The sequence below is a fragment of the Camelus bactrianus genome, chromosome 2, assembly GCF_048773025.1.
Source record: "Camelus bactrianus isolate YW-2024 breed Bactrian camel chromosome 2, ASM4877302v1, whole genome shotgun sequence".
NCBI classification, from domain to species: domain Eukaryota; kingdom Metazoa; phylum Chordata; class Mammalia; order Artiodactyla; family Camelidae; genus Camelus; species Camelus bactrianus.
Window position 1 is genome coordinate 50761149 of NC_133540.1, and position 23169 is coordinate 50784317.

Genomic DNA, 23169 nt, shown 5'->3' on the forward strand with positions numbered 1-23169 from the left:
TGCTCAGGGCTTGTATTTTGAAACGTGCACCATATTGTAGTTAACTTGTGTTCAGAGTTGTCCTTTAAAGATCCCCAAAGTTGATAGTTGTGTAGTTGCCTGTATAGTTGATAAGGTGCTTTCCAAATGTAGTGCTACATTTGATCTATTTGTGGGGAAAGTTATTACCCAGGGAAAAGTGGGAAATTGGAAATTGACTTCATAAACAATGCACTTCTCTGTTCTTTAAGAGAGAGAAACAATGTTCAGAGATACAGATTCAGAGCAAACGATTTTTCCTGTTTATTCTCTGCTGGAAATCTTTGGCAAATGAATTCAAAGAGCTAACACTGAGATTATATTTGAAATCTCTCCAAGTTTTGATATTTTCTTCTGTTCCCTAATTATCGTAAGCTCCACGTGAGTAAGATTTTTGCCAGGCTGACTTCTTTCCTACACATAGTAGGCACAGTGTTGAGGGCCCACAATACTTTTAGTAGCCCATTAATATGTTTAATTTCTCTTAAAATCAGAAGGAAAAAAAAAACCTTTTAGATTGAAAAAATATTTTCATGTTATATTAATATATTCCTTTCTCTGCAGTTATGAAATAAAATGTTAATACATATTTATTTGGAGGGTCTTACAAAGACAGCAGTCGTTATGGGGCCCCGAATTTCTCTATTTTGATCACTGTTGTAATCCAAGTGCTTAGAACAGGGCCTTGCTCATATTATGTTATTCAGTATTTGATGAATGGATGAATTAAGCTAATTAATTTAATTGACTAGTACATTATACATTCAATAGCCAATTCTCGCCCTGAGAGTCACGCTTTAATAGGCATAACACATTACTTATGAGTAGTGAAGACAAACAAAAGGGTACTTCAAGCCAGAAAAGATTTCATCCCACACATCTATACCGTCAACTGTCACTTTAAAAATGTGGATAGAAAGCGATGTGCTATGCAGAGAGATTCCTATCTCATTTAGTGCAAGTATCAGTGTCTAATGAAGTGTAAGAAATTATTATTTTGTTTTACACTGTAGAATTTTCTTTTTTTTTTTTTTTAACCACTGTAGTAAATAGAGGTTACTCAAAATGTTGATTTGGGTAGCTGACTGCACACAATTCGTCAGTATGGAATTTGGGGCTCGCCCTACTTACACAAACTGACTGCTTGCAGACCCAGTCCCTCAGCAGAAATTTGTAGCATGTCAGCTTAGCAGTTAACATATGGCTTTCAGAAGTTCACGTAACTGTGTGTACTCAGTTCTGTTTATTTGCTTTGAGGGAGAGACCCAAGGGCATTGTTTTCATCAAGCTCTTGAAGAGAAGCCAGATGTTAAGTGAAAGAAATAACCTGAGGTCAGCCAACCAGTGCCACTCATGGGCAAAACTGACTTGTCTGACATGCCACCGTTGTGACGTGGGCAGATCTGTTGAGTGTATCTGTGCTGATGGTAAATTGCTATTCTAGAATAGCTTACCTGTGTTTCTTCAAGGAAGTTGGAAAACCCCAAGATAGAATAAATGTCTACTAGACTTACCTTTCATTATGACTCATTTACAGGATTTCTAGAAGTCTGAATGGCCTGAAAAGTAGACCAGGAAACTCAAATATAACAAGAACCACGAAATAGTATATTCACAGCTGTAGGATATGGAACCAGCATATTTAATTGTCTCAGTTCACTTGGTTCACCCCACCCGAGATTATCTCTCCTATTATTAATATATTTTTTTAAATATAACTATTATGATACTTCCTAGAACTACTTAGCTTAGCAACAGATTCTAACAAAACACAAATTATTAAACAACTTCTGCTGTTTAATAATTCTTGGAGGAAGAAAAAAGTTTTGTTTTTTCTTACAACTTCCTGAAAAATGATACTTACATCAGATTAGACAGCATCCGTATATTATAAGACATCTATTAGGAAATTTATAGCCTGACTACTACACATATATCAGACCATAAATTTGCTTTGCTTTTCTACCTTTATGACCATATCGTATAGTAATGCAAGGAAGTGAGTTAATAGTATCATCAAATGAGTATCATTGAATCTACTAAAGAAATATAAAGGAACTGACTTCTTGGAGCTCTGAAAGTGAACCTTTTAAAATTTGCATAGAGGACTCATTTGATAATAAGTGAGTAGTCATATTGTGTGTGGGCTCCGAGACCACAACAGGATGAGTGAGTTATGTTCTGTCACAATTTTTGATGGCCATTTTATTGAATTCATCATGAACCCAAAGTCTTTAGAACAGAGACAATGTCTTTTATATAATCTGACAAAGTAGAGTATATGTGTGGGTACTACGGGCTTATGAGTAAGGATGATAATCTGGTTGGCAAATCTAAGTGTCTCATTTCCTTCACCTCCTTACCCCACGATGAAAACACCCAAGTTGTACTGAATGTCAAGAAAGCAGATCACTCTCTTTCTCCACCCTGTAGTGGGCTAGTGGATGTTTTATTGGAGAATAAGTATGACTGTGGCTAAGCCACGGCAGGGTATGCCAAAGGAGTACAGAGCAGAAAGGACAATGCATCTAACGGATAGTGAATCTGCCTGGGTTCCCATTTTTGTGAGGTTCCCACTCTCCTGTTGGGCACGTGGTTACATAGCAGAAACATATTACTCAAAATGTCACCTGAGATCAGGAGCCCCAGCTTGTGAGGAATGCAGATTCTCAGATCCTACCCCCAGATTTACGGATTCAAAATCCTTGGGGGCAATGCCCAGGGATGGGAGTGTTTGCTAGGCCTCCAGGTGATTCTGATGCTGCCTAAAGTTTGAGCCTAATTGATAGAGAGTATATCTGACTGCAGCAGAGAATCTAGAGAAGGGCTATAGAACTATTTTTCTTTCGTGGTTGGCTATGTGGAGGGGGCTCTAACATCAAAGCTCTCTTAAGTAACAGTGAAAGTTGACTATCATGAGCATCATCGTGGAGAATAGACAGAGATTCTGAAAAAAAAAAAAATATATATATATATATTTTCTGGCACATATATATATGTGCCAGAAAATCAGAAAGAAGAAAATTATTCAATGATGGAAGTAGCATTAAAAGTGAAATTCTACCTTGGGCGTGCATTTGAAGTGACTGCAGAGGAATTCGTATGATGTGGCGACTCTTAGGTCACCCATGTGCTTATGACATAGGCTCTGCAGGATGCCTTGAAAATGGAGTGCTCTTCACCTTCTGAGGACTGTTTGGGGAAGTCTGAAGCGGAGTGCAGCCGTGAGGAGATGCGGACAGAAATGGAGGTCCTCAAACAGCAGGTGAGAAGTTGAAAGTGGCACGACCATGTGGAGAATTTAGTGCTTATTGTTCATCCTCCTTTAGACGTTTTTGGAAGTCTTGTTCAAAATGTGTTGAAAGCTTTTGCATGTATTTTAATTAGGATTACCTAATTTTAAAACTTTATGGGAAAATACAGATCAGCTAGTCCAACACTCACACACACAGCAAAAGAGAAAATTGAGTTTCAGACGGGTTCAGTGGCTTGTCCAAGATCACACTCTTAAAAGATGAGCGTGCTAATTAACCTTTTGGTGAGATTCTATTAGCACTGGGTCTAGAGAGTTTCATGGAGACGTGATTCATTTTGAAGACACTATGAACCCAAACTCTGTACCTTCTCAGAAGATGGTAGCAGCGGGCTGTTATTCTGTAGCTGCAAGCCTCCAGGCTTTTGAACAAAGAGGGCAGTTTTAAAGGGAATACTCTGCACGGATCGTAGCCGCTGCAGAGCCAGACCTGTTCATCTAGCCCCACACGAGGACAGCACCTAGGAATTTACTGATGCACATTGGTGTCCTCTTTCCCGCTTACCCAGCTTCACTCCCTGTTGCCAAGTGCACAGCAAGAGTAAAGGATGCCCTCCCTAAGCTCCTGTGTGTAACAGCAGCACACGGCTGTGGGATATGGCATGGCCTAACCTACCTGAGTCTAAATTGAGCTCAGCCAGTTGGAGCTAACTTAGCTGAGCGGCCACCCATGCGCATCACATCTCCTTTCCTATGAGAGGCTAAATAAACTAGTACAGGTAAAGGGCTGGAACAGTTTGTGGTGATACGGATGAATACAAAGAGATCAAGGAATTCCAATCCCTGGAACACACACTGTCAACAGTACATTTGCAATGGGGGAGAAGATTTCATAGGACAAAGAGCCATTGTTTTTCTGCTGCTCCTGGGTATGACTTATTGGCTGTTTTGCGCTAAGCAAGTGCCAGTTACAAGGGTCCTTGATGCGATACATGGAAGAATTGAGCAACTCTGATTTTGTTGATATTGTTGTTTTTATTTGCTTTATTGTTATTACTTTATAGGAACTAGCCTATCTATAAACCTAAAAAAAAAAAATCAGAGCATGTGATGGTAAAGTTGGATTTTCTCTTCTGTCAACCCCATTTGGATAATCTGCTTCAATACATCCAGGATCAAATATATAGCTTAAAAACAAACCCATGAAGGGAATAAGGGTAATATGCAGAGTGCTAAAACTCTGGCAAATTCTCAACCCCAAAGGTACCATTGGCGCTAGCCAGGATTCCTCTGAAAAAAGTGCTGCTTATGTTCAGACACTTGAACCATCTTCAGTGCTCTCATCTAATGTTCACCACGTGCAAGAGAGCTGCTCTTGAGCAGGGAGTTTACAGTAATGGTACAGTTCGTATTTGACACAGACAATGACAGGTATTCTTTTATTCATAATCCCCAAGAGTAGACCAGAATCCTTCTCCTTATTTTTTGTGTGGCTCTTTTGCTAACTTTCTGCTTTCACATTTTAACTGTGCACATTTCTGATCAGGTACCCACAGTCATTACATTACCAAGTGCTGTGTGGAACCCTAAAGGATTGAAATCCACAAAGGAACTGAGCTCAAATCTTGGCCACCTAAGTGCTGACATTGCTGTCAGTGCTGTATTTGATAAAGACTGCTCAGTTGTAATCACCTGATCTTCATCCCCTTCAAATGCCTCTGGTAATTATTCACTGATCATTGGTTTAACTCTCTCTGTATCTGAACCTCAGCTCTCAACAAAAACAAATAAACAAAAAAACCCAAAAAACCAACTCCAGAACAAAATGTCAGCTTGACTGGGTTTAGTTCCCTTGCAACACTTCTGGTGAATAAAGCCTTAAAATTAAATATGCATATCTGCAGCTAGATCCATATATATAATGTTTAACTTCTTCCTCTCTTGCCTACTACATTTAGTTCTGTTATTATTGACTTAAAATTGATAAACCTCTAGTTAAAGGTTATTTCACTGTTGGTGATGATGATGCAATTCACATTAACATTACTAAACAAAAATCTAGCTACTAGGTTCCCATGTAAGTTGTAATTTACATCTGGTTTTAGAGGAATTCCTTTGCTTCATTCCTTAAGCTTCATTTGTTTTCATAACTCTGTATTCTAGTCTCTAGCCATCGGTCAACACGATGCCGATTAAAACAACAATAATTAAATATGGAGTTTTTTTTGTTTGATTACTTTTCTGGACTATTTGGAGTACCTCTCGAGAGGCATTCCAGCTGAAATGTTACTCTTTTTTATGATGTACCCCCACAATACTTCTAAAGGGCAACTCTGGTCAATACCTTTCAACAAGCATTGTTTGCTTTCCTACATACATGAGCCTTTCATTTCTATTTTGTGCTCAACATAATGTATATTTAGAAACTTTGGCATGTCAATATTTAGTGACATCACTTAACAGCTATTGTCAGTAAACTGTCTTTAGACCCTCAAGCAGTAATTTGTACATCAAAGTCTTGTCATAGGGGTGGATGATTTGCTCCAAAACAGTGACACTTAACATTTGGAGTGACCAGGGGGAGGCCAGGTGTCATCACAATAACGAAATTGAATAATGGGTAAGGGGACTTTCTTTCAAAATATCCATATTATTACTTTACTTTTGAATTCCTGTTATATGCCCAAGGAGGAAAAAGTGAGAGCTGCCATTCTAAACAAAGTGAAAGATAAAATTATAGTCCTATGTATCAAGATGGAGTCCTACCATGAAGAAATATTCATGAAAAGAGGTTAGAAATGTCTCAGACTGGACAGACCCAGATAGCACCCCTTCTGAAATCATTTAAATGGCTTAAGAGAAAAGGAAACTAACAGTAACAGCAAGTTACTATTTCCTAGGTGCAAATATATGAAGAAGACTTCAAAAAGGAGCGATCAGACCGAGAAAGACTTAATCAAGAAAAGGAAGAGCTACAACAAATTAATCAAACTTCTCAATCCCAGTTGAATAAGCTGAATTCTCAGGTATAAGTCAAAGCAATCTTTACCAGCACATGTGTATTTTATTTTTATTTTCTCATTTTAAAAAAATCAAGACTTTTTGGCCTCCATTAATTGATGGATTTTTTTTGAGAAGTTAGCACCTGGGATGAAATCATTCTTAAACAATCTTGTAAGGAGATGAAAATGACTGGGCATTTCTTTTAACATAAATATATTAAAGACTTACCCAAGAGATTGGATTCCAAAGTCTTGATAAAATTCAGTTCTTTTGATCTTTTTCTCATAATATTTATTCTGGTAGAATGGGAGTTGAACTACCTAGCACTCAGATTCAAAGCTGAAACACTCTAGAACAGTGAAGTTGTTTCTATATTCTTGTCATTTTCTTTGAAGGGCTGTGGTGTAATGTTCCTGTCTCCAAAAACATACATATTTCTAAATGTCATTTATATATCTAGTGAAACCAAGAATTTTGTTCAGTAGGTTCCTAGATTTAATGTAACTGGAGCATTCTCAAGAAAGCCAGATAATGGTAACCAGTTTATTGGAACCGAATATATTCAATGCAAGCATATTAAAGTTAAGTGTAATAGAATATATATAAAAGTAGACTCAGGAAGTTGCTGTGATGGGTAAATCTTGATGTTAATGAGAGAACTGTAGCTAACACAATTTTAGCTTCAGAAAAGAAAATGAACCACAAAATTTTTAGTTTGCAAAATTATGCAATGCTTTTCAATAAATCAGAAATCATTATGGTACATGCTCTAACAGCTCTGCAGCTTCAAGGTTCTTAATCTTAGGAGAAATGTTAACTACTTGTCATCCTCTTCTTCCTAATAACAGATTGTGAATTAAATTTAGTTTCTTCTTTGACATCTTTTTCAAGGACTAAATTGAAATTCCTAACTTTACATGGGAAATTATTTAGCAGAACCATTTCCTTTCTAAGAAATTAGAAGGAATAAGATAGTGGTAAAATATAATAAAATGATTTTCTGAAAATAATTCATGCAACCTACTTTACACAACAATGGTTGAAAAAACATTCTGATTGCTCTTGGCGAGGAAAATTACCTCTCAATTTTTATGTCTTACGTGCAGAGTTGCCCTAATTTCTTCTAAGTTGTCACTGCACAAACTATTTTACTTCCTGCCAAATTTTAATTTTATTCATTCTGTTACAGTAAGTTCAGATTGATGACAAATATTTGTCTAGATTGGCAATGTTCTTGCCATTATAAAAGTTCTAGTATTGCTGGAAACACACAACCCTCTATGTATGTTATAGACCATCATCCACAATAATTTTCATTCCTGTGTCATCTGTAAAGTAATTTTTGATTAATTTCAACAAAATTAATGTATTGTCTAATTACAATATGGTATAATTGTGCTTATGAACTAAGGGAAGATCTTAGTGGTATGTTAAAAATATCAAATTTTTCTTTATAATGATAGTCCAAGCATTTATTGTTCAACAGTCTCATTCACTCAGATAGAAAGATGATAGAGTTCATAGGATGTACCAGTCAGTTTAACAATCTACGTTAAATGTAGTAATAACAGATTAAATGCCATGATTTAAAGAATTGGCATTGCTTTATTTGAATAGCATATTCACTGTGGTCCAAATGGACCATCTGACCAAAAAGGAATTTTTAGGTCAGTCCGGCACTAGTTGTTCCTATCACTGAGGAATTTTTAAGCCAATGACTGGTAAAATAGTCGGTGTGGTGAAGTGAAAGACACTTAGAAGAAATTTAAGGATAAAAGTCTGTTCATGCCTGCTTTGACAATCAGTGAGCACCTCGAGCAAATAATTCAACTTTTCTGTCCTTCCTTTTCTTCATCTGCAAAATGGCAAAGTTGGGCTATATGATCTCTAAAATGTTTCTTATGACTCTGAAGCCTCTGTCTCTAAAAATGTTGCTTAACCTCTCTCAGTATACTCACCTGTAAAATATAGATGATGATACATACCTCATAACTTCACAAAGTTGTTCTCAGGGTTAAGTGAAAAAAATCATTACAAAAGCATGTAGCTAAAGGCATGGCTCATAGGTATTTCATAAATAGCCTATTGAAAGGGGAATTTTTAATAGTTTCATTTAGTTGTATAATTAGCATGCCACATTCAATGCCTCATAATCTAGTTTTGATCCTTCCTTTCTGCAAAGCAGTCAGCTTTATGCTGTAAGGGAATTAAAAAATGATCCATGCTGTTAAAAGACTCACAATATAATGAGGGGGACATGTATAGTCCATCCATTTGCAGATTTCATTTTTGCAAGTTTGCCTACTCCCTAAGATATATTTGTCACCCCCAAATCAACTCCTGTGCCACCTTCAAGGTCATTTGTGAACTTGCATAGAGCAGCAAAAAACTTGTTTCCTGAAACACTTGTTCCCAGTTGAGGTCCACAAGGTGATGCTTGTTTCAGTCCTCATCCTGTAAGAAGCGTCTTTTTCATGGACTATTTAGTGCCACATTTTCCCCATTTTTGTGCTTTTTGTTGGTGATATCATTTTTTAAAGTGGCCCCCAAGCATCGTGCCAAAGCGCCCTCTCATGTTCCCGAGCACAGGAAGGCTGTCACGTGCTTTACAGAGAAAAGAAACATGTCCGATAAGCTTCATTTAGAGATGAATATAGTGCTGTTGGCCATGAGTTCAATATTAATGGATCTAGAATATTCATCAAATAAGGTGACTTTAACAGAAATTCACATAGAACAAGATAATGTATTAATCAGTTAACAAAAATGGCATGACCAGGGGCTGGTAGGAACCCAAGCCTGCATTTCCCTGGGAGTCATGCATGGTTCAGTATTTGCTATTTAAGTGTTCATAGTGACTTTATAGAACATAACTGATGCAAATGATGAGAATTGACTGTCCCTAGTACACATTGGACCTGAAAAGTCATATAGTAAATGTAAAATGCTAAATGGGAGGACCAAGGAAGGAGAGAATAATTCTGTAGGTGGGACTTGGAAGAATATCATACAGTAGGAGACATTTGACCATGCTTCACAGGGATGTGGAGCATTGAGTGTAGGGTTGACAATGGCATGACTCAAGAGTCCAAGAAAAACCAGCTTTCCCTTGCTATGCCAGATGTTGGGGGAACTCCAGGTAGGTGACTCTGCTAGTTAAGGTTGGGCTTTAAATAGTGTGAAGCATGAAGTATAGCAGTGTGACTTTGAACAAGTTACTCAGCATCTCATGCCTCAGTGTCCTCCCCTGTAAATAGGAATAACAATGTTACATATCACATAGGGGTACTGGGAGAATTGAAGGTGAGTTATTAAGCGTAAAGCACTTAGATCGGTGTCTGGCATGTATTAAGTGCATATGCAACTTCCAAAATTTATTGTGGAAGCCTCTGAATGTGCCACTGATCAATCCCAATTACATTCAGTAAGCAGTAGATGCTGTTTCTATATTAATATCTATGTCTATATCTTTATATAGCTAAATAGATCAACCTAAAACTGAGAGTTACAATGGCACCAACAAATTGGAATAACAATTTTTAGCCAGCAAGCTTTCCAGACTTCATTTGGGAATGTCAAGGTAGAACCAATGTGTGTCTGGAAAATCCAAAACTCAACTCTTCATTGGCATTACTGTTATCAGTGCCTCACCCTTGGGCTTCTGAGCAGGTCACCGCGAGCTAGGTTAAGAATAGCTTTAGGACACTTGAGCTCTTTCTGATACACAAATGCCTTTGTTTTCTTCCACAGATCAAAGCTTGTCAGATGGAGAAAGAAAAACTAGAAAGGCAATTAAAACAGGTATGTTGATCCTTAGAGTCATCAACCCTCTTGTCACGTTTGAAATACCAACTTTAGGTTTTACTCACACATTTATTCCCGAGGACAGCAGTTTCTAACGGATTCAATTAAAGGCATATTCAAGCTCTGCTACAGATTGGCCTAAGAACAATCCATGTTTTTCATGGTCAGCTGAAACGTCAGTGGAGAGATAATGCTTAAGTATCACCAAGGTCTCTCAACCCTAATGCTCATGAAAAACACACGCTTTACAGAACATGTTACCAGGAGCACAAGGTTTAGTGTATGTTCGTGTGAATGGAAATTTCTTCATAGACCCACAAACACCTAGGAAATACATTTCCTTGGTGTTTCTTGAAGTTGCTCAACCAGTTGACAATGGAAAACTACACCAAAGACTTGTGCCTTCTTTTGAGAAAGCAGAGTATCTTCTTGGGCATTGAAGCCTTCTACCTTGTTCTCTAGTAGCCTTAAGGAATGAATATTATTTCTCTTAATTCCTAATTTCCTCTCTGGACTTTAGTTATGCCAGAAGGGTCTCTGGCTGCAGTTTAAGAAAATGTATTTTTTGGCTTAATGGCTGGTTTTTCTTAAGCAAGGACACCCTGGGAAGATAACTGAGAAACATAAAGTTCACTCTCGACACCTTTCCAGGGTTTTTAACTTCTTCAACACAGAAAAATTACTAAGGTTTTACCTTAAGGAGAATTTGGCCTGGGAGCTTCACTGGTATCCATCCACAGTCTACACTGACAGGTCTCCTCTCTTGACTCACGATTATGCCAGATTTAGGCTAAGCCTTAAGATTTAAACCAAACCTTGTGGTTGTATAAAGTGAGTGTCAGTGTGACTTTGCAATCTCACCCACTCCCGGTGAACCGGCAGCACCATTCTCCTCAGATGTATTTCCCAACCTGTAACTGCGGCTTGAAGCTCCCTGTGTGGGATCCACGTGGACCGGCAGTTCCTGGGGCCATGCGGGATCTGCAGCAGCACCCAGTAAGTAGAGCTCTCATCCAACAAACAATGGCTTACGTCTCTAATGTGTGCTGCTGTTCTCTTTTGGTAGAAACAATGTCTGCCTCTGGAATTTTGACACATTATTTTATCTGCATAAAGAGCTCCTATTTATCTCAGCCTCTAATCTTCAGAGTTAACAATGGTCAATGTGCAATATAATTATCTTTGGGACACTGTATCCACAGGACATATAGATATGAATAAATTAACTGAAAGGCATCAAATTGAGCTAACATTCCCTGAATGAACGTATCGCATTTTATATGGGATTGTTTTTAATGACATACTGACTCTTCCAAAGGGACATGTCTGTGTATAAAGCGAAGTGAATATAGCAAACCAGTCTGGGAGATGCCTTTTTAGTTGTAAACTTAATATTGAACTACTAAATTGCTACATCTGTGCAAAATAGTTTTTGACATTTTCCAATTGAAAGGATATTCTTTAAATGATCCAAGAAAAAGTGACCCACTTAAGTTGCTATGACTGTATCTACCCAGGCAAAATGAAATGAAGAGTGGAGCAATTATTTGTAAGTGGAATTGATTTGGACAATCAAACCGAATAAGTCAGACTCAGCACCCTCCCCTTCCTTCTCAGTAGCAGCGTTCCACCCGCCCTCCCCATGGTCTGGGTACTTGTCCCGACTTCCTAATTTGCCTACACAGACTCTTTAGGCACGAAGTAAATTACGCATTTTCCTGCATTTTGGATTAGCTCAGACAACCCCCTCCTCCTTAGTTGCTATTAGCTGTGTTTCTAATTATGCAAAGGATCTGGGATTTTAACTAGGGATTTTCCGAGAAGAGCACTTAGCTAGCGTGCATGGTTCTCGTTTGCCTGAAACTTTTCATACTTTTGCATTTGAGTGTGACTCAAAGCCCAAGGGAGGGCTTTCCCAAGGGAGGAGATAATGACTCTTTGGGTGGCGGAAGGATTTTGGAGTTTAATGAGCATCTCTTATTTGACCCTGGTGTGACACGGCGCACAGCTGAGAGTTTGGTTCTTGTCATGTTGTTCTGGTTGCTACTTCTGTCTGCTCTCCCTCCTCCATTTCCTTTTCTTCTTTATCTGTTTGCTTAATTTTTACTCTGCACTAGAAACATTTCTGGGAATCTCCAAATGCAAGACTCATTCCTTAGACTTTTTTTTTTTTTTTCAGAATGTAGAAGTAAATTTATATTGTGGGAAACATAAAAAGAGAGAAGTTTACTAAGGAGTTAGCACAGGTTGGAGAATTGGGGAAATATTCTTGTGAAAGCTTAACTATAAAACCAATGAGTCATTCAAGTTTATCTAGAAGCAAAAATGACTGTTTTCTTCAAATCTTCATTTGTGGAAAGAAGGCAGAAACTCACCTGCTATAAAAGCTCAACAAATTTTTCTATCAGTTATAAGAGACAAAACAGTCCAGATCACATAAAATTGTCACCAAATAAAGGTCTGTATTGGAAAAGATTTTAAACCATTTATAATGGCTACATTTTCAGGCAGTATTCAGTTCAGTATGATGATAGAATTTACAGAAACTCCCAGAGTTCACTTTAAAAGCATATTTCATGTTTCATGCTTATTTCTAAGGCTGTATTAAAGCACATGTGATGGTGTTTGCAAAATTGTGGTATATTCACCTTCTTTTGGCAACTGTCCTGGAATAGAAAACTGAAGCTCACGTCACTTATCCTATGTGTTATTTGAGACATCTAAAAATAAACGAGAAGATGAAAAACAGAAGTGATCTCACTTCCTCTTTGCGTTTTTTCATGCACCAAAAACAGCTAAGAGCCTAGGTGTCTGAGTGAGGGTCCAGTGGGGTCAGACTGTATAAATGCAGCATTTCTTAGTGTCTTGTCAGACAACTGAACTGTTGGGCTACTTTCTGTGGTCTGGCAGTCCTGTAAAATGTTCTCGATTGGCTCATTGCTGGAGAAATTTTTCCTGAGTTATTTTCAGGAGGTGATTGAATAACAGAACAAAAGGTCTGAATTCTCTGTGTCTTGGGGAGAGGTAGGAGGCAGGTGTAAGCCAGAGGACGGGGAGCAGGAAGACAGGAAGACCTTCCCACCTCCTGGGCAGGTAAAGCTGAAGTTGCTCTGTTCCAAGTAGTTTAATACAAAGATTCTGACCTTGGAACTCTGTTTTGAAATTCAAGTCTATAGCTTATGATTTGTTCAATGCAGTTCATTTTACATGTTTCTTGATGTTCAATATCTCACAGTTCTTAACTGGTGTAAATCTAGGAGAAAATCCCAGGAGAAGACTCCAGGTCTGCCCGCTCTTCTGGCTGCCTCTCTAGTCTGAATTATCTGAGCAGTTTAGAGTAGTCTGCAGAGGAACAGATTTTCTTCACTTTAACATCCTGAGCCTCTGTTAGCTGTGTCCTCACATAATGGCTTAGATTTCTTCCTTGAACCACCACAAAAAACATGAAACGTGTAAATTTTTGCCTGGGTCTTCCTGTTTCCTCCTGGGTGAGGCTTTTAAAAAGAGTCTTTGTTGCTGGTAAATTGTTTTGTTTTATTTATGGGCCATAGTAAGTTTTACAAGAGTGTTTATACTTCTGCACATATCGCAAACACATCTGTTTCCCAAAAAAGCCACAGTCCCGAAGAAGAAGAAATTCTGGCCAAACACAGAGTGGATTTAGGAGGGGAGGAGGGAGATGGTAGTAACGATGAGGGAGGTAAGAGAGGTGAGCAAGACTGGCAACAGGTTTTGATAGAAACTACTACTGTGTTGCCCATGTAACAAAAGCCACACATTTTGGTTATATTTTTAACGTGCCACTCTGTTTTGCTGGAAGCCCACCCTGCTACAGTAACGTTTTATTGTCCCACACAGCCGGACTATCAGTGGTATGCTCCTGACCAGTTTCCGCCAGATGCGCAGCACAAGGCAAATGGTAAGACCACAGCTGTAGTGAGCATTCTTTCATGTTTACATTTCAATGGGATCTTTGGGGGGATGTTTACTCAACATCCATTCATTCTCTGGGAGTACCTACTCTAAAGCTATGCTGCATACACAACTCTAATGTGATGCACCTGGGGTGAAACTGCACTCCTCTAGGAAAAGAGAATGTTGGAATGCAGACATGCGTGGATCTCAGTTCTGGCTTCTGCTCCTATGGCGGTCTCAGAGTCAGTATTCCATCTGGGGTTCGACATGAGAACTGCCAGCAGAGCCATACTGTAACAACAACAACAAAGCTCTGAAATTCTCCTACAAAGGACACATGCGCTGCCACTATTCCAGATTGGGTTTGCTAGACAGATGTTTTAAATGTCACTGGCAGACAGACAGAGGAAACCCAAGGCTCAGATCTGTGTTCCATAATGACTAAATGTCAGACTCCACATTTAGGCCAGAGTTGCCCACAATACCCACCTCGAAGTACTATGGGAAGAACTAAAAAGTCACCTACAAGGTACTCACAACTAAGAGTACTCTTCTGTCTTATTTTTCTTTGGTTTAACATTCTCCTCTCTCTTTCCAGAATGTGCTATCCTTTCTACCGCTTGTTTCTGTGGTCTCATGAGGCCACCCAGGAGTGTGCTATGTAAACTGGGCTATGATCATAATCCCACTTGTAGTCTCATCACGTATAGTCAAAAGTCGGCATTGTCTGCCACATGTTTAAAATCCATGTGACACATGCCTGTGATTCTAGGCTGTTCATTTCCAGAGATTGGAATCTATCGAGAAAAGCTGAAGATGAGCCATATTCCAATTTCAGGCCATATACTTAAAATGTAATCTCATTTACTTCAGATCTGAGATCACAGAATTCTGGTTTTTAATGCAAGGGGTCCATTATGGAGTGGAAGTAGGGAGCCACAGATACCACTTGTAGCTTTGCAGGTTGTGAACTTCACAAGTCCAAAGGGTCCTTCATGGTAGTTTATGTAAACAGAGCCTCCTAGAGTTGTGCAGTACACAACCTGGACAGCTGTACAGAGAACCATGGGGAGTGGCAAAGGCCATAGCTTACAGTAGCATTATGGAGAAGAAAGATAAAAAGTGAGAACTTTATAAGAAAATGTATACCTATTTATCAGAAAACTGTAGCACTTTCTTTTTTCTTTTCTTTCTATTACAACTATAACCATTGGTTTTAATGACATTTTGGGGTTCCAGTCATAAGAGAGAGCTTTTAATAGAAAGGCATACTGTTAACCATAATGACTGCTGCATAATGCCTGTGTTTTTGAAATCCATTGTTGTCTAACAGCTGAGTTTCACCTGATTATAATTTTCCATTTTATATTACATTGGTCTGGGATGAATATTAAAAATATTTCCTCCTGAATTGAAGTTTAATCAGTAAAAAGTACAATTACCCAGTAGAGACTTCAATAATCTCTTAAAGCCATTTATATATCACTACTGGATTCTTCCTGGACCAATGTAATAGAAGCTAATGATTATATAAAATAGAAATGAATTGTGATGACCTTCAGAAACTAAATAATATGCAGAAATATAATTTTATAGTCAATGTGTGAGACCTACCGATTCTTGTCTACTTGGGAAGAAATAGAAGAGCTTTGTGATGTATAAACATGCTTTGTATCAGTGTCTACAGACATAAAATTATAATAAAACATAAACCCTTATTATGTAGGAACTTAAGTATTTTTTAAAACATTGTTTTAATCTTCACAACAATGCTATCAAGTAGGTTTTATTATTACACCATTTTACAGATGAAGAAACTGAGGCTTGGAGAATTTAAGTAGCATCTCTAAATTAGGAAGTTAGGAAGTTTTTAAATTAGGAAATTAGGAGTTAAGAAGACTGAGCCCTGGGCTTAGATTCCAGGTGTATAAGACTTCAAAACCTGTGCTTTGAATCACATCCTGTAGTGCCCTTGAAAATCAACCTCTCTCACCATATTAAAAATTTCTAAAATAATACATATAAAAATAAGCCTGGGGGCCTTAACTTGGTTAATTATACAGCTAGTATCTAATGCTCAATGATCTCTTCTTCCTAAGAACTCACAGCATATATTACCAGTGCTTCTCATTTGACATTTCGGATATCACAGGTAAAAGAACTATGTAGCTGGTACTATGTAAGAGTAAGTGCATAATAAATGTGTTATGACCTGGATCTTGCTTGGGCAGCCCTGGTAGAAATTGAAAAGGTATGTTACTGTCCAAAATTTGTCCCTCCCTGCACTTGCCTGTGGCTTGTCTGCAGCAGGTGAGAAGGGCTGATCATGGCGAGGGGACCACCATAAAAAGAAATCCCTTCCTTAAAAATCTACCTGCTCGGGATCCCTGTCGCTCCTCTTCCAGCTCCCAAAGCTGACACTATCTCAAAGCTCAGGCTAGGTCATGAGAATTGTCAGACGCTCTGAAATCACCCTTGTCACCAACATCGCACGTGCCATCATTTAATTTCGTACTGATTCTTGTTATTTTTTGTTTCATTTAATCGGAAAGCTCCTTTTGATTTGTAAGTCCAACCTAATTGCTCCAAATTCTAAAAAAGAATTTTGAGGTATTGATTGTTAAACAAATGTAGGTTTAAAAATCTTTTTATGATACAGATCTTTTTGTTGTCTTATTATATGACTAATATTTTTATTCTGCACTATTCAAGAATACATACACAAATGATCAGTATAGTCTGTGTTTTGGGCTAGAAATACCAAAAATCAAGCAATGGAAAGAAAAATGAGTGAAAAAATTAGACTCTGTTTCTGATCATCTATACAAAGAAACTATTTCTTAAAACCACTATACATTGTATTCAGATAATAAAGACTTAAAATATGTTATATTTAAATGAAAAGGATCCTTTCAAAAATGTGGATATTTAAGTTAACATCAATTAGTGTACTTTATAGATTGTCCTAGTTCTTGGTTTTTATTAATTTCCTATGACTCCTGACAAATTTATTTTTCTGACCCCAATATATGTAGGTATATATAGGTACTTTATCCTAGTATCTTTTTTTTTGCAATTATTCCTTTTTTTTATAATTTAAACTGAAATAGTGGCTCTTATGTCTATACATAGAATATTTATAGAGTGGTAGCCTTGTGATTGTTAGAAGATACAGTGGGTGCGTCATGGGCGAATTTCTCTGATAGCATTAGATCCTCCTGTAACACTGCCAGGGTCTGGGGCAAGAATGCAAGGAGAATTGCATACTTTATGTATAAATATTTAAATGTTATGGCTCAAGCTTAGAAGCTATTGAAGTATAGTCTGTCCTCCTATTGATAAATATCCTGGCAGGCCAGAGTCAAATTCGGACTGCTCAGAGTCCAGCCAGCTCTGCCAGGACCCAGTGGCACCAGGAGACCAGAGCCATTGTCCACCACCTTCTCCTCCCACCCTCCCTCTCTGAGGGGTCTTGAAGGTGAATTTGAGGACAGTCCAGACAGCACATCACAACTTGACCCATATCGCCCTCAGCACCTCATAAACAGCACTCCTTGGCTTCGGGCCTAGGGAAGAGGACCACATGGGGCCTGGAAGCAGACCCAGGGTCACTCGGCAGAGAATTTGGGGGTCTGAGTGGAGGAGCCACAGGCTCGTGCTAAAGGAAGGCAGACACACTGTGGGGGGGGGGGGGAGTCTGGCTGGAGGAGGCCAGAGCAGGGTCCTCCCTGGCCCAGGATTTAGGTCGGTAGGTACAGAGTACCACATCGAACAGTCTTCAGGTCAACTAATTCCCAGCCTTGCTCTCAGTTACATCTGTGGTTCTTTTAGAGTACCTTGGCGACACACTGAAATCAAATCTTCTTTCAGGAACTAAAGATCTAAATAAAGGTTTTCGAATTATTTGAGACTTACTTGGCTTTCCCTGTTCATAGCATTAAATAATGGCATTTTCCCACACTGGGTTCCAGTTTCTGTTTAAACCTATGATTTTACAAAGAACATTTTAATCTCATTTTATCTGTTATCAGAATGGGATGCCAAATGACTTCCATGTTTCCGGAACAATTATGGCACAATAGAGTCAGCATAACCTTGAAAACAGCTTGTTTATTTCCTCGTTTGTGGAACGTCAGAAGGCTGTGTTGTTCTGCCTGTGTTGTACGCCAGTCACTTCTGGACCTTCCAAAATTTCCATATGGTGCCGAGTTGAACTCTGTCTAATGAGGTGGAGCTCAACTCTTACATAGTTGGAGAGGCACGAAATTTGGGGATGTGAGACTGTGTTGTGAGCAAACACAATTATTTCTTTACAATACAGAGATCAAAGCCCAACCACTATAATTGGCCTTTACCAATGTCTAGTAATAACTCATTAACTGAATACTGACTGAACTCATTACCATAACAAAGTTCCACAAACTAGGTGGCTTAAAACAGCAAAAATTTATGTTCTCACAGCTCTGGAGGCCAGAAGTCCAAAATCAAGGGTTGGCAGTGTTACGCCCCCTTCCGAGCCTCCAGAGGAGGGTCCTTTCTTGCCTCTTTCAGCCTCTAGTAGCCCCAGATGGCCTTGGCTGTCACAGCAGAACTCCAGTCTCTGCCTCTGTCTTCACATGCCTGTCTTCCCTCCTTGTCTGTGTTTAAATTTTCCTCTTCTTATAAGGACACCAGTGCTATTGGATTAGGCTAATCCAGTATAACCTCGTATTAACCTGCTTATGTCTGCAAAGTCCCCATTCCCAAATAAGGGCACAGTCACAGGTACCAGGGGCAAGGACTTAAGCACATCTTTTGGGGGGACACAATTTACCCCATAACACTAGCTATGCCAGGAACTGTATTTTAGGTGTTTTATACTTATCATCTCATCAAAACCCTCATAGCGACCTTGTGAAACGAGGACTGCTCCTGTCCCTGCTTTTTAAATTGTGGAGACTGAGGAGCAAAGAAATAAGGTAATTTGTCTAACCCCACCTGGCTAGTTGTTAGCTGACACAGACAAGCCCGTGCAGCCTAACTCCAAAGCCCACATTATAACCACGAAGCAATTTGGACCACCCCATGCTCTACATTAAGTAAAATATAATAGTGTTGTATTTTGCACATATATTATTTAAATAAATTCTGATGGTCCTGTCCTGAAAGCCAGAATCTTTATTTCTCACTTTGTTTCTCTTTATAACTGTCTATATCTAAACATTACAGATGACTTTACAACAGTAAATAGCTTCGATTTGTTGGATTTTTTCCAGCGTCTAATAGTATGAAGAGATAAGGGAACCAGTGTAAATAGTAAAAACTACTTAAGAAATGTAAGAGAAGAAACTTAGAGACTATGCTTTGCAGAATTTTCAATACAGATGGATAAAATATCAATAATATTTTTCTTTTGTAAAATACGTTCCTTTCTTAATTATCTCGCCAGTGGTTAATAGAGAAGATTAATGAAACTTAAAGGAAGATAATTCTATGCCTGTTTCTAGATTGTTAGAAAAGAATTCCAGGAGAAATGACACCTCACCTTTAATGCTCTAAAGGTCAGCTTAGCAGTAAACTAAGTGATTTTGCTAAGGGACTATTAAATACAGTGCAAAAGCATATTTACATGTACAGCAACATATGAAAATACAGATGGTAAATATATTCCTATTAAAACACTGATTTCATAAGCAAAGACTAAACATTCTAATTAGCAGTCTGTATGGATAGATACAGGTAGATAGACAAATAGATAGGGAGGGCCTAGATCAGAAAAATGGACACAACATTGCTACGATGTATATCAAAGAAGTTCTGCCTATGTTTCTTCTAGGAGTTTTATGGTTTCCAGTAGATTTTTTTTTTTAATGTAATGGCCACAGTTCTTAGAAGAATATTTTTTAAGCCTGGAAAAGTAACTTCTTATCTTCCTATTACTAAAATGTTGGTTTAGCGTGTCTTTTAAATACCAAATGCAGAACAGCAAGTATAAAACATTTAAGATACACTAAATTGTTACCATGAATAAGGAAAACACCCTATTTCTTGGCGATAACATGATTTTTTTTTCCTGTTACCATAAGTAGACTTCATCGACTTTGTCTTTTCTGTGGTTCTATTTGTGGCAGTCTGTCCTGGTCCTACGAAAATATTCCAAATTTTCGGTATCTGTTTTCGTGATACACTATCACACCTTAAGAACTGTGATCTTTTCTATGGGTTTTTAAGCTAATTTATTTGGCGGTTCTCTCTCTGGGGTGAGTACTGAACCGAATAGTAACACATGTGACTTACTTTCATAAGCAAATACAAGCCACCAAATGCCAGCGAGAATGAGAATAGACTATTCCTCTTCGGGCATGGTTAGAACTAGGCCTCAGGTGAGCTCACCAAATGGTGAGCGTATGTCAGTGCCGAAAAGAATAACCCTCCGTTTGCCGCCGCCTGATTTCTCAGTGCAAACTCGTAGGGGCTCATGAATAAAATACTTCTTTTTCTGGCCAACCTCGAAGTTTGTTAGCCTTCAGCCAGAAGAAGAGAGATGAATTTTTAATTTTGAATCTGAAACATTTTCCTGCTGTTTCTCATAGGTTTCTCAGAAAAGAAAGTCAACCAGTAGACGCGCACACAGCGGAGGAGCGCGCGGGCCCGGGGGGAGCCTGGCGGCGGGCCCCCCCACTCCCTCCGCTCTGCCGCGGCCGTGTCTGCGCCGCTGCCGGTCGGCTGCTGCGCTCCTGGGGCGCGCTGAGGGTCCCCTCTGGCACGGATGCGGCCGCGGCCGCTACGGCCGAGGTGCTGACCAGGTCCGGGGAGCCGGACTCTACAGCCGTCACAGCTCCCAGTTTCCTCCCAGTGAGGTTTGCCGACGGATTCTGCGCCGCTCCCCCAAGCTTTCCTCCGCACCTCGCTGCTGGATTTACAGGGATGATTTCATGATATCAGCACCTCCACTTGGGGGTGCAATGATATTGCATGTTGATTTAAATATTTAAAAATTTCCCCTTGGGGGGAAATTTTCTGCAGCTTTAAAACTTTAATATTTGCTCCCATTATTTTTATAGGGGCTTAATTCTTCAGCCAGTGTAACTAGATGCTATGTTCATCATTGTTGGTCTTCGTGATCCGGTAAATAGGATTGAAGAGGTGTATATATTTCCTTAAACTAAATGAGTATTTCAGCCTGAATAAAATGGTAAACTTGGAACTATTCTTTAATCAAATCATTTCTTTAAGATGAGAAATTGTGAGCCTACTTCATTTGTAGGTGGATTAGATTATGAAATATAAAAATCCTAATGTGATGGTGATGTCTTTGCTACATTCGTACATACTAACAGAAGTAGTTCAGAGATATATGGATTTGCAGCTAAATCTGTTTTCCTTCCTGTGCATGTGAGTAATTATTAATGAAAAACATAACTCTGACTTCTCAAACCAATTAAATTGGAAAACAAATGTAGCCAAATTTTATTGCAATTAATTTATACAGGGACGTAACAGATGTCTAAAGCTTAAGCAGATTTAAAAGTATTAAGTTCATCCATTTAATAAGGATTCTGCGAGGACCAACTGGTGATCCTCTTTGTGAGGAGAGATAAAGCAGGAATGTGAGATCCATGGATATCCATACTTCTAGGATCTAAAGAAAACCAGGAGCATTGGCTGAAACTGCAGTCGAATAAACAATCCAGAGATACAGCTGAGACAATTTAGCTCCGACTTCCAGAAGTTATGCTGCTTAATTCCAGCTCAGTTTTTTGTTTTTCAGTTCCTGGAAATACTTGAAGCTTTGTGTAGTAGGAAGGGGAAAGAGCCTTACGAAGTTAAATACTTTCAACCTCAGTCTCTGGCTACTTAATTCTTGATAATTCTTAAGAAAGAATTGTCCCTCTCTTAATTCACTAAAGCTTTATTTTTCCTACTACTTATTAAAGAGATACATCATTTTGGGCCAATACTTCACTACTGAGTGAATCAGAAAAACAACAGTTTTATTGAAACATTTTGGTGTACTTTTTAAAATTTCCATTTCCTCAGATTAGTGAAAAAGTCATTGTGATACCAACTTCTAGTAGTAGATTATTTGCCAACCAAGCTGTGCCCACCAGAATAAAAACTGAACATACATACAAGAAGTACCCCTTGATAGTCTTGATACAGGTCAGTTCAACAGCAGTAAAACATGATTTAACCATCCTATTACCATTATTGAAGTCATCCTATTACTAATTAGCAAGTTTCCAAGCATTGGCAAGATTGTACAAATGCTAATGTATTGGGAGAAAATCCAATTTAAGTGAGACCTAATTTCATCTGAACTCCTCGTGGGTGACTACAGATGTGCGAAGAGGACCCCTTGCTCAGAGTACAACTGTCGTTCTAAGAAGATAGATTTGCACAGCCCTGGCCTGAGAGTCAGCCAGTCCCTCCTGTGTCCCTCCCCCTGAGTCATTTGTTTGGGGACATCTCTGTCTCAGCTCATTAGAAAGGCCATACCCCTCCGCTGTGGTACTTGCTTCATTATCCCACGCAATTTGTAGAAACTGTGTGAGGAGAGCTGTGTCCCTTTGAAATGAGAGGAAGTCACACCACACAGTCTCTTTTCCTTTGGAAATGTAAGACTAGGCACATTTTAGGTTTTCAATGATCATGGAGAATTTGAGCTTTGACTTGAAGGTATGACATGAAGAGAAGGGTATATTTACTTTGTCATGGTTGTGATGTGATGTCAGAAGGAAACTTTCCTCGGGGTTCAGTTAGGTCTGGGATTTAGGCCAGCCTTAACACTCAATAGCATCAATTTTTCTTTAAACCCCATTTTCATTATCAACAAAAAGGATATTTTGGACTAAATTTCTAATATTATTAAGCATGGACTAACTTCTTGAGGATTTTCCTTAGTTTATTTATTGAGCTCCATCATCCGGCAAGAGAGTTATAAGTACCCCCTTGTTGCAGGTGATTAATCAAGGTCTCATGGCAAAAGAAGGGCAGAGCCAGGATTCAAAACTGACCCAGAGCCGCCAGTTCTGTGCAAGCCACAATTCTGCTTTCTAGATTACCCCAGCAAGTTCTACTTGTTTTTATGGTTCTATGGGTTTTCACCAAATTGCTCTGCAAGAGCATATTTCTTAGGAGAAAATATTTTGGTAAGAAAAAATACTAGATACTGCATAGAATTTATGTTACCCCCT

At 38.7% G+C, this 23169-nt stretch overlaps 1 protein-coding gene across 2 annotated transcripts in view; it reads left to right on the plus strand.

The window, feature by feature from the left end:
* TNIP3 (TNFAIP3 interacting protein 3) overlaps positions 1 to 21633 on the plus strand; it is a 48114-nt gene extending 26481 nt beyond the window's left edge. Inside the window, exons 7-12 of one of the 2 annotated variants that reach the window (XM_074341495.1) lie at positions 3164 to 3283; positions 6172 to 6297; positions 10025 to 10075; positions 10976 to 11074; positions 13937 to 13997; positions 20566 to 21633. In XM_074341495.1, coding sequence (XP_074197596.1) covers positions 3164 to 3283; positions 6172 to 6297; positions 10025 to 10075; positions 10976 to 11074; positions 13937 to 13997; positions 20566 to 20594 — 486 coding nt within the window. In that variant the 3' untranslated portion in view covers positions 20595 to 21633. Of the gene's footprint in view, positions 1 to 3163; positions 3284 to 6171; positions 6298 to 10024; positions 10076 to 10960; positions 11075 to 13936; positions 13998 to 20565 lie in introns of both variants that reach the window. The other variant, XM_074341494.1, reaches the window with a different exon arrangement.
* Positions 21634 to 23169: the final 1536 nt, after the last annotated feature.